We start from the raw sequence: 12,281 nt of genomic DNA on the forward strand, positions 1-12,281 counted from the left end.
TATTATGAACGACTTTAAAAACATGATTTCATCTTATCATCACCCTGACAATCACCCTGTTATGCATAAATATCTAGATATGATTACAGTTATTACATATGCATTATAGTTAACTGAAAGTAAAACTATAAAAAACACATTTGTGTTACTTGTAATAAAATGAATAGTTCTCTCCAAGTGATTAATCATGATTAATTGTATCTAACAAAAGTTGTGTGTGCGTGTGTGTGTTTGTGTGTGTGTGTGTGTGTGTGTTTGTGCGTGCGTGCGTGTGTCAGACGATTGGGATGAGGAGTCGGGGGAAGTGTCTATACAGACACACACAGGCCTATTATATGATAGATGCGATTAATCATGATTAACTGAACATTAATGTAAACTGAAATAAAAGTGATATTTTTCTCATCCATTTCTCATTAAAAGTTAGTTGAATTTTATGTACTGAAATAAAATAATTAAAAACGATGTAGTCATATAAAACAACAACAAAAAATTACAAAACTACTAAAAATGTAAAATATCTATAGGCTATATAAAAAACCTCAGTCTATTTCCTCGATAGTATCTCGATGATACTAAAACACCATTGTTAAAACAAAATAAAATAAATATTCTACACATTAATTTGTATATTTACTTAGAATTATGCTATTTATTTCAACATTTACAGAAGTCCCTGTTTGGGTGGAAACTGGTTCCCATGGTAAAAAAACACATTAGTCCAAGTTCCTCAGCGATCATCATGGCCACCTGTGGGCTCAGCGTCAGTAAAAACCACTGGCGTACCTGTTTGACGGCAGTCTGGATGGCTTCTGCTCACGTCTTGCATGAAATCTTCTCTCTAGCAGCCTTCTGGTCTATTTTCTCTCCGTCTAATACATTCTTCTCCCTCACCTTCCCTTTTTTCTTTCTCCTGAAGTCCCTCCCTCTCAACACCCCCTCATTCGGCTGCTGCTCTCCACCATCCTGTCTCCTTCTTTCTTCTGGCAACTTTCCATCTTGCTGCATTCATTTTCTCTCCAGGACTTTTGTCACCCCTCAATACTATCCTCCCCCTCCCCACATCTCTCTCTCTGTTCCTTGTAAGTTTGTTTGCGAGTCCCGCTGAGTTTTGTGAAGTTCTGCATGTTAATTTCTCCAGCAGAAGCAACAGGAGACATGCTGGAACTCATCTGGTGGCCCCGTCCTGTGTGTGTATGTGCAGGTGTGTGCATATTTTGCTTTTAAAGGAATAGCTCATCCGGGTTTCATATACACAACAACAGTGACTGTGACTATCTCTGAAAATGACAAATACACACAAAGAAAAAATGTACCTTTATGGGTATGCTTGTCACCGGGACAGTGCCTTAAAGGATTAGTTCACTTTTGCTGATAATGAACTCAACCCCATGTCATCCAAGATGTCCATGTCTTTCTTTCTTCAGTTGAAAAGAAAGCAAGGTTTTTAATGAAAACATTCCAGCATTTTTCTCCATATAATGGATTTCAATGGGCCCCAAATGGTTCAAGGTCCAAATGACAGTTTCAGGGTGCTTTCACACCTGCCTCATTTAGTTCGGTTGAATCGTACTAGAGTTCGTTTCCCTCTTTGGTGCGGTTCGTTTGGTCAGGTCTGAAAGCAGCAATCCCACTCGGATGCGCACCAAAAGCGGACCAAACAAGTGAACCGAGACCTCCGTGAAGAGGTGAAGAGAAACTGAAATTAGCCCATCACTATATAAGTCGTTATTTCGCTTTTTTGTGCACAAAAACTATTCTCGTGGCTTCATGAAATAATTGTAGAGCCGCTGTAGTGAGATGGGCTTTGTATCGACGTCTTTAGTGCCTTTATGGGTCTTGAGAGAGGAAATGACATTGGTGTCAATGAAGGCCTTTCTGAGCCATCGGATTTCAACACTAATATCTTCATCTGTGTGTGAAGATGAACGGAGGTCTGACAGGTGTCCAACGACATTAGGGTAAGTAATTAATGAGAGAATTTTCATTATTGGGTGAACTAACCCTTTAACTGGTAATATAATGTCCCCTCTGTTCCCTCTGCAGTGAGGAATGAGGCAGGGATGTCCACTTTGCCCTTTGTTTTGTCTATCCCTTGAACCACGAGCACAAGCTAACAGGAAATCTGAAGTAGCTTCGATTAAGATTCACAACCATAATCACATTATTTTGTTGTATGCCGATGACATTATTTTACATGTAGACCGTGCTATTATGTCTGTAACCGGTATAATTAAGGAATGTGATAATTGTAGTTTATCGGGGTACAAGATAAATTGGACCAAATCTACATTAATGCCAATTAACAATGTAAACTTTGTATATTCGTAACTTTGCTATTCCCTCAATAATAGATTATTTAGTTTATTTGCGTGACATATAAAAATATCCATAAGATTGCCAAAGATAATTTTTTTAACATTTTAGTCAAGATGTGATACACAATCTTAAAGTCTCTCTTCAAGGCAGAATCTTCACAACTTACCACATTACAGCATCCTATACTTTTAAGTTTTAATTTTGAACTATATTTTTGGTCATTGCAACTCAAGGCTCTTCATAATTCATAAGGTTTGATCCTAAATTTTAAAGAACATCTGATGGGAGGAGCTTCTAATTCTGTAACAACACGTACTTATGGCACTAACTTAATTTTGTATGTGGAAATCCGCCGTTTGTCCAACCCTCTTGGTCTTCATTGGGCATAAACACATGCAGTGATGTGTTCTGCGCGCTTCAAGAGCTAAGAATCTAAGTTTTGTTTACCAGCATCCTCAAATTTTGTCTTTTTTCATGGTGTTCCCTGGCATTCCCCATTTCCTGCCATGGGATTGGATCGCATCATCTTCTGCACTGTTAAAAATGTTGTTGGTTTTTGTTGGTTTAACTTAAAAAAGTAAGTAACCTGGTTGCCTTAAAATATTGAGTTTATTGAAATTGAAAATTGACACATTGAGTTGACACAATGAAGGAAATTTGTTTAATAAATATAAACTCAAAATATTATTGTATCTGAACCACATAAAAAATTAGATAAATCATGAAAATAGCACTATTTGGCATGTTTCACTGTGTCATCACAAATAAAACACACACAATTACCCAATATGCTTACACAATCTTTTAATAATATTTTAATAAAGGTTGTCGAATCTCAAAAAATGTTTATTGTATTAACTTAAAATTTTAATTTCAATGAACTAAAAATTTTAAGGCAACCAGGTAACGTATTTTCTAAATAATTTTTTACAGTGTGGTCGGTCATCTGTTTCTTTAATATATATACTGTAAAAAAAATTCAGGTCTTCAATTAAAAATATTCTAGTGACTGATCACCTCTACATTTTTCAGTTGGCCGAATTTAATTTCTGAATTAAGTTCAATTCGGCCGACTGAAAAATGTAGAGTGATCAGTCACTTGAAAATGTTCAGTGTAGTAAACTTAATGATCACATTGCAAAGTCGCTCTCGATTAAATCTATCTGGACTCGTGAATTATCTGATTTTAACTTATCTGTGACTGGGAGAGGGTGTGATCTAATCTCATATTAACCTCTAAAAACTTGGCTCATCGTCTTATTCATTTCAAAGTCATCCATATAGCATACGTAACACAATACAAGAAGCTCAAAATGATACTGCGATCAAAGCCTTATCTGTAACCCTGTGTCATCAGGTACTTTTCTTCACCTTTTGGGAGTGTTCATTTGTTGGTCTCATGTTAACTCTGTTTTGTCTTCCTTCCTACAAACATGCCTAGGGTTCGTAACACCAGGGTTATGTCTTCTCAATGATGATTCTGATGCTGAATGCTGTTCAATACAATAATACAGAACTGGTTTACGCCGCACGTGTGTAAAAACATTTCGGATTCATAGTTTCCTTAAAATAGTGACTTGTGAATGTACAACAGCACGGGTTAATAAGGCTAAACCTACTGATGCATTACAATGTTTTTATTCCAACATAGTGGATTATATAAGGGAATGACAACATTTTTTTTTCTTCAGATTTTCTTTCAGATTCACTGTTTTGTTATCTAAACAATAAAAAGCTGACCACAAAAAAGAAAAGAAAAGAATGTCTGATCTGTGTCAAGAAAGTATTGTTGGCGAATATCATCTAATAAAAAAACACTTTTGGTCAGGGACAAGATTAGTGAAAATTACATCACCTGATAATTTTTGTTTTTTGGCTTCCTTTGCAACAAATGATGTGTTTTGGTAAATGGTATTGAGATGAAGCTCCATGAAGCTTTATAGACAGATGTGTTCAAAAGTGGTTCATTTCTTGGGCTTCGAATGCACGCTAAAGACTGCTAGTCAATGGAAATAGTGCAGGGAAAAAGTGTTAATGTGACAGTGCAAAAACATATGTTACATTGCAACATATCATCCATGTTTAACATATACACACACGTCCACATGAATGAATGAATGAATGAATGAATGAATGAATGAATGAATGAATGAATGAATGAAATAACAGTTTTTTGAAGTATTTATGCTCAGTGTTTTTGTGAAACATATGGAAATGGCGTTCTTTAGACTGGATAAGTCATTCTAACCATAATGACTGGATAGTATTTTTTCCCATGGTTTAACTGAATCATCGGAAGTTAGCAGCAAGACATTGGTCAATAAATGTAGATGAAAATTAGTTAGACTAATTAGAATGAGTTTTTATTTAATATTTAATTATTTGAGGGTTGCTAAGTATTCTGATTTTGCATTTGACTAATTGTATTCATTTTGAGGAATACTGAATCTTTAGTTGTACAACTGACATAAATAAATGCTCACATTTAGTCTAAAACTACAATAATCATCACGTCTACACACAACCTCTGCACTTACTTTTTTGGCTGCGTTACTTTTTTGTAACAGTGTTACTTTACTAGTTACTTGAAAAAGTAATCTGATTACATAACAACTTGCGTATGCATTAGCTCCAACACTGCTTGTTACAACACAAAAATAATGGCCTGCTACTGTTAACTGGATAAACTGAGACACTCTCTGTGTTTGTTGCAGAAGTTTTGGTTCATTGCCACCATCGCCTCAGTCGCCTTTGGCTTGCTCAGTTGGGGACACTGCACTAAATTATCAACTATATTACTGATCTGCCTACATTGACACTATATGATAATTGCATAACATCACTGTTTTCTCCAGGGCGGCTGGCTCAAATTCTGTTGCATTATTTTCCTGTTAACACTGTGAAGCTGCTTCGAAACAATCTGCATTGTAAAAAGCGCTATATAAATAAAGGTGACGACTTTATTGCCATGCATTTCCCATTTTTGTACTTTTTTTGTTTTTCTTTTTATTAAATAGGGTGACCAAATGTCCTGTTTTCTAGTCCTGTCCTGGCACTAATAGAACACATTTCTATAAATACAGAGGGGGCACGCTTTAAATGTATTGAAATGAATAATGAATCTGTATTGACTAAGTCCTAAACTACAGTCCCTGACAAAAGTCTTGTCGCTTATATATTTTCTAGAAATACCTGATATTAACCTGACCTTTAATTAGTTCATTGGTGTTAGAGATAGCTCATATGAAAAGCTAAAACCCTCCCAAATGATGTTTAATGCACTGAAATAAATAATTTTCACAGAAAAAATATTTATCATTTAATCAAGACAGAAAGGTCAAATTTTGGCAAGACAAAAGTTTTGTCGCCTATACAGAAATCGAACAAATTTACTGCAAATACAAAAGTATGTCAGCAAATTAAGTTGTGGTGCTGTGAGATCCAAATTTAATATCTTGTATGACTTCCATGAGCTTGAAGGACTGCATCCATGCGGTTTGGCAAGGATTCATACAATTTATTGATGAAGTCATCAGGAATAGCTAAGAAAGCAGTCTTGCATGCCTCCCAGAGTTCATCAATATTCTTTGGTTTCGTCTTCCAGGCGTCCTCTTTCATCCTACCCCACATATGCTCAATGATGTTCATGTCTGGTGACTGGGCTGGCCAATCCTGGAGCATCTTGATCTTCTTCGCCTTGAGGAACTTTGATGTGGAGATGGAAGTATGCGATGGAGCACCGTCCTGCTGCAGAATTTGGCCTCTTTTATGGTTGGGAATAAGAGGTAGCTAAGATTTCTTGGTATTGTGGATGTGGATCTGGTCTTCAGCCTCTTGATAATCAAAACTTTAGTCTCTGGGTGAATCTTAGGCATGTTTGCAGAGGTCTAGTTGCAGTTGATGTGAAGGTCTAGCGTACTGGGGTTCTTTTTATACACACTTGAGACCTAATTGATCCATTATTAGTCACAGGTGAAGCTCATATGACAAGGTGACAACACTTATGTCTTTGCAAAAATTGACTCAATGGGCTTTACCAAGCTGTGAATATTAGAATACTTTTTGAAAGTTTAGTTTTTCACTTTAACATTATCACAAAAGCTGGTGGGATTAAAATGAGCCATTTCTTGTAAAAAAATCTTGATTAGAAATATATTTCAGCTGCACTTTAGGTCAATTTGTGCACAAGCGACAAGACTTTTGTCAGGGACTGTAAGTCTAATACTGGTTGCTAATATAAAGGATTAAGTTCAGACGTGTGCCAATGTGGTCTCATACAAATCAAGAGTTCAGTCTTTTTACTATTATCTAGCAAGTTTATTCTACTCCAATACATATTTTAGAGGCAATATCTTAACTCATAATCCATAACCAAAACAACAAACCCTATTGTTCACAAAGGTAAGACACAACATAACACAGTCGAAAACTGTTTGCTTCCCAATCAGCAACACCTGTTTCTGAATTTCCTCCAAGTTAAATGACATACCCGGGCTGACCTGAGATCAGCTGAGCCACAAAGCACATACCTAGTGCCCCCTCGTGGCATATGACAGAATTACATATAATACAAACTGAATATGGCTCATACAGAATATTTGTGTAAAGTTCGAGTATCATTTGAGTATCTCATTGCTGGTCCCAGTGTCCTGGTATCAAAATATGGTCACCCCATATTTAAAAAAAAAACATTATTCATTACATCAACATCTACATCATTTGCCTGCTGGAATAATTTAAAGCTCCAATCTTGATTTGGGGATTTTTATAACACCATAATACTATAAACCCTGATAAAGAGTATGTTGGCTTATTGGTGGACCACACCCCCTACTGGAAAAACAATGTAAGTACAGCAACTGTATTTAGTAATCTTTCCAGTCAGGAAAAGAGCGATCAAATAATCTCTTCCTCTTCCATTATTCATCGGGGTTGACCTGTGCTGCACTCTAGTGGTCAGGGCTGATAGCGCGCGCGCGCGCGCACACACACACACACACACACACACACACACACACACACACACACACACACACACACACACACACACACACACACACACACACACACATATCTGTGATTTAACAAAATCACCCACGTATGATTGAGACACAATAAAGGCTCAGTAAGTGCAGCTCGACATTGTTTGTGTTTTATTTCCAAAAGTAATCTAGGCCTATATGCCACATTCATTTAGGGTGACTGGGACACTTTCCCCAACTCATATCAATGGCAAAAAGTGTCCAAATCGCCCTGAATTCACCGCTAGTTTAATGCAAAACTGATTTCTGCAAAAGCACAGATTAAACGTATAGTTCAAAAACAGTTGAATAAGATGATCTGCCTAATGTAAACAATGTGCCGTGAAGCGGTATACATTTTGCATGTGGGAAGCGCACACATGTATGGACGGTTGTGTGTGTGTGTGGATCGGATGTGTTTCCCTCTGGTCACATTAGAACCATTACTGTACAGGGAAGCGCGTCACGGATCCTCCCCCTCCATACCATAATAACCCGCCATGGCTTCCCAAACACTCCTCTATATGCACCGATTCCACGCCCGCTGCCGTATACACCGACAAAACTCTCATCCGCGGTCCTGGAGAGCGTTCAAAACGATGCCCTTGACCTATTTATAACCTAGAACGGTGTGATTTATGACTAGCATTGATGGATTGTGCCACTGCACCCGCCGTGAAATCAAAAGCAACGCTCACCGGATGCATTCGGTTTCATTTGTTATAGTGGACGACTCGGCTGTAAATGTGTCAGGAGGCACCTATAAAACTGTCCATCTGTTGCCCGCGCGTCATCTATACGGTCCCCGCGCGCTTCCTTGTTTCAGGCCAATTGCGGGACGGGCTGAAGCCACAGAGGAGGGGTGGTCTCCGGTATCCGGTTCTTTCCGTAATCCTGCGCCGGTGGAATTTTAAATCCGTTCCTCCAGCGGGATCTGCTCAATGGAGATTGTTTTCTGGAACTGCTACCCTGTAACGCGCATTGTTCTTTGGAACGCGTAATTGTTTCATTATAACATCAGCAGAACGCGCGTTGTCGTTTTTAGAACGTTTCAGTGATATATTGTCACCCTCGAAACGTTGTTTAGAACGTTTAACTGCTGCATTGTATGTTTAGAATGCTGAATTAATAGACTAGATACAGTATGGCCCTCGCAGAACGGGCGTCGTTCCCTTTAGAACGTTTGATTGCTACACTGTGACAAGTGCAACTGCAAAAGTGAGCCGAACAGCCCGCCGGGATCCGGTGTAAATATTCAACAAATGATAGAGGAGGAGTCGGTGCACGATAAAAGGGATGTGAACCGAGAGCAGAGAGCTTCGGACTCGGTGTAAAGCGCGCGCTCTCTGTTTGCTCTTCAGAGGACGTTTGGTGGCGATCCCTCATCACAGGATTTGGGCATTATCGATCGGATTAGGAGTGATCATCCATGCAAACTCACACGAGATTGACTGGGCTCCGCTTTGTTTCAGACCCCTGAAAAAACTCTTGAGTGGATTTATTATTAGTTTTTGTAGTTTTTATTTTATTCAACCGTTCTGAAGCTTATGATAAAAGCGTTATTGAGGAAACATATTTGCATCCGTTCTGTATAGGATGCACCCAGAAAGCAATGCAAACTCTGCGGGAGCAGCCAGTGGGACACCCGGTTCGGAGGAATCGACCGTTAAACCGCAGGCTGGTCACGCTGAACAACCCTCTCCCCCTGCGATGGAGCACACAGACCCGCAGGAGGACGAGGAGCCGACGCGTAAACTCGCCCCGGAGGACAGCACGGTGCAGCTGATACAGACCGGCTGCACCGACAAGCGTCCCGAGACGCCGCCCGGCGCGCAGCAGGGACCGGGGTTCGTTCCCCCGGAGGGAGGGTTCGGCTGGGTCGTGGTGTTTGCTGCTACATGGTGCAACGGCTCGATTTTCGGCATACAGAACTCATTCGGTATTCTGTACATGATGCTGGTGAAAGACCACCAGGAACTCACGGACCAGGCGTCTCAGTTTAAAGTGGGTGAGTTGAGTCCTCTGTTTGTTTCAGTAAGTGTTGTAAGTGTGAGGTCAAAGGAGATCCAGCCACACTTGATCCTGAGCGGCTTAAGGGATCAAACCCGGTGTTTAGAGCCCGGTGGCGGGAGACGCCCACTCACTCACACACACACACACACACACACACACACACACACACACACACACACACACACACACACACACACACACACACACACACACACACACACACACAGACACACACACACAGACACCTGCTTCCATTATTCTGCGCTTCATCATCACAAACACGCGTGTTCTTATTTTTGAAAAGTTTTCAAGTGACAGTAGTGACCACAGGTTCAAAATAATCCATATTACTTGTGTGTGCTTTACACAAAGTCTTCTGAAGGGAATGTTCTTCATCAAAATGTGGAGTATTGAGGAGTAATTTTCCCTATATACAGGCTAAAATAGCATACACTTATTAATAAACCCTTTTTAAGTATATCAATTGACATTTTTTATATTTTTTTCAAAGAAGTCTCTAAACTAAGGCTGCATTTGTTTGATCAACATACAGTAAAAACAACACTGTGAATGTAAAGCAGCTGTTTTCTGTGTGAATATATTATAAACTGTAATTTATTCCTGTGATCAAAGCTGAATGTTCAGCATCATTACCCCAGTCTTCAGTGTCACATGATCCTTCACTAATCACTCTCAGAGGAGGTGATGCTCAGTTATTATTGGTGCTCAAATATTAATAACAGTTCTTATTAACTATGTTATACATTTACATTTTTTAATTTTTGCTTTTTTAAAAATATTTTCTTTAAACTGTGATATATTTAAAACCAGGATTATTTGGCGAACAAAAGGTCGGTGCACATTTTGAGCACTTATTTCAGATCAAAATCTTTTGTAACATTAACTGCAGTCTATACTGCCATTTTTTTAAATTAATGTAATGCATGCTTGTTCTCTTGGAGATTATCCTTAAACCAAACTTTTGAAATTCCAAAAATGTGAAGCAGCATTACTGTTTTCAACATTTATAGTAGTTTTTTTTTTTTGTGTGTACATTTTCAAAACTCTTAGTACCCCAAACTGATCACACTTATAACACAGCTAGTCTTTCCTTCATAACCCGATCTAATGCTTTCATTCAGCTGCACATTATTTCAGTCCAGATAATCATTGTTTCAAACACAAGATTATTGTAATATGTAATGAGAACATTTGGTTTAATCCCTGAAACACAACAGTGTGATCTTTCAGTTTAGTACTTTTAACAATCAGTTCATTTAATAGCAAAAAATGCAAGACACTTTTCATCACCCTTTTCTTCACAGGCTACAGATGCCACATTAGAAAATACATTATATTACCCAAATTATGAAACTGAATCCATAATGTTTGTTATTACAAGTGTGTTATCATCAAAAAGGTGTGTGGTGAAGTATGAGGATGTTCGATGACACACATTTTTCCTAAGACATACTGTAAATCACTTCAATCACATAAAATAATTCATTATTGGTAATCCTTAATCCATAAAATTGCAGACAAGTTTATAGAAACCGTCTATAGAATCAATATCTATAGAAATCTATAGGTGTACCAAATGGTTAATTGATTAATCATTAAGTTCACCTGTATTTAATAATAGACAAATGTACTGAACAAGAAGAGATTCAAATCAAAAGTTTGATAGTAAGTGCTTTATGAAAGGTGGTGTCTGTGATTAAAACATTTATAAATATGAAGAAGTCATTTTGTGTTGAAAAAATTTGACTTTCTGGTGTTGTGTATTGTACTAACACAATTGAAAATATGTTCGAAAGAAAGAGTTTTGAAAATGTACACCTTACTTTTGGAAATAATACCAGTGAATAATTACAAAAAACTAATCATACATCTTTCTTGAGCATAAAACGATCATATTAGAATGATTTCTAAAGGATCATGTGACACTGAACACTGGAGTAATGATGCTGAACATTCATACAGTCATGGGAAAAAGTTAGGACTCCATGGTTTTCTTTATCATCATAATAAAAATTATACAAAATCATCTGGTCCTTGGCAGGTCTTAATTTGGAAAATAAAACCTCAGATGAACAAAAACACATGACAAGCTATGGGAGACAAAGTTAGGACACCCTTACTGTTATCATAGAGAGTAAGTAACGGACAGGCACTGCTAATTAAATGTCTTTGACTAACTGATCATCAAGTGTGACCAATTCTATAAAAGCTGAAGTTTTGGTAGCTTGCTGGTCTGGAGCATTCAGGTGTGTGTTACTTAAAACACAATGCCAAAGAGGAAAGACGTCAGCAATGATCTTAGAGAAGCAGTTGTTGCTGCCCATCAATCTAGAAAAGGTTACAAGGCTATTTCCAAACCTTTTGAAGTCCATCATTCTACAGTGAGGAAGATTATTCACAAGTGGACATTCACAACCGACACCAATCTTCCCATGAGTGGACATCCCAGCAAATTCACCCCAAGATCAGACTGTGTAATGCTCAGAAAAAAGACAACCCAAGAACTGACTCTAAAGGGCTCAGTTAACATGTTCAATTTTAAAGTTCATGACAGTACAATTAGAAAAAGATGGTTCAAATATGGCATGTTTGGAAGGGTTGCCAAGGAGAGTCTCTTTTCTCTAAAAAAAAAAACATGGCAGCACGGCTTGAGTTTGCAAAGGTGCATCTGAACAAACCATAGGTCTTCTACAACAATGTCCTTTGGACAGATGAGACCAATGTGGAGATGTTTGGCCATCATGCACAGTGGCGAGTTTGGTGAAAACCAAAAGAGCAGATCAGCACAAACACCTGCAAGCTTGCTGGAGGAGAGGTGATGATTTTGGGCTTGTTTTGTAGCCACAGGACCTGGACACCTCAGTCATTGAGTCGACCATGAACTCCTAAAGTATTTTAACCAAATGT

The 12,281-nt window shown here is 38.2% G+C and overlaps 2 protein-coding genes across 2 annotated transcripts in view; one reads left to right on the forward strand and one right to left on the reverse strand.

The window, feature by feature from the left end:
- LOC137092441 (LRRN4 C-terminal-like protein) overlaps positions 1-932 on the reverse strand; it is a 2,093-nt gene extending 1,161 nt beyond the window's left edge. The window contains exon 1 of the mRNA XM_067456689.1: positions 787-932. The gene's annotated coding sequence lies outside the window, so the exon portion shown is untranslated. The remainder of the gene's footprint in view (positions 1-786) is intronic.
- A 6,735-nt stretch (positions 933-7,667) lies between these two features.
- Positions 7,668-12,281, forward strand: part of slc16a2 (solute carrier family 16 member 2) — a 52,766-nt gene continuing 48,152 nt past the window's right edge. The window contains exon 1 of the mRNA XM_067458078.1: positions 7,668-9,348. Within this exon, the coding sequence (XP_067314179.1) occupies positions 8,937-9,348 (412 nt within the window). The 5' untranslated portion in view covers positions 7,668-8,936. The remainder of the gene's footprint in view (positions 9,349-12,281) is intronic.

The sequence above is a fragment of the Pseudorasbora parva genome, chromosome 11 (genome assembly GCF_024679245.1).
Source record: "Pseudorasbora parva isolate DD20220531a chromosome 11, ASM2467924v1, whole genome shotgun sequence".
Classification (NCBI taxonomy): domain Eukaryota; kingdom Metazoa; phylum Chordata; class Actinopteri; order Cypriniformes; family Gobionidae; genus Pseudorasbora; species Pseudorasbora parva.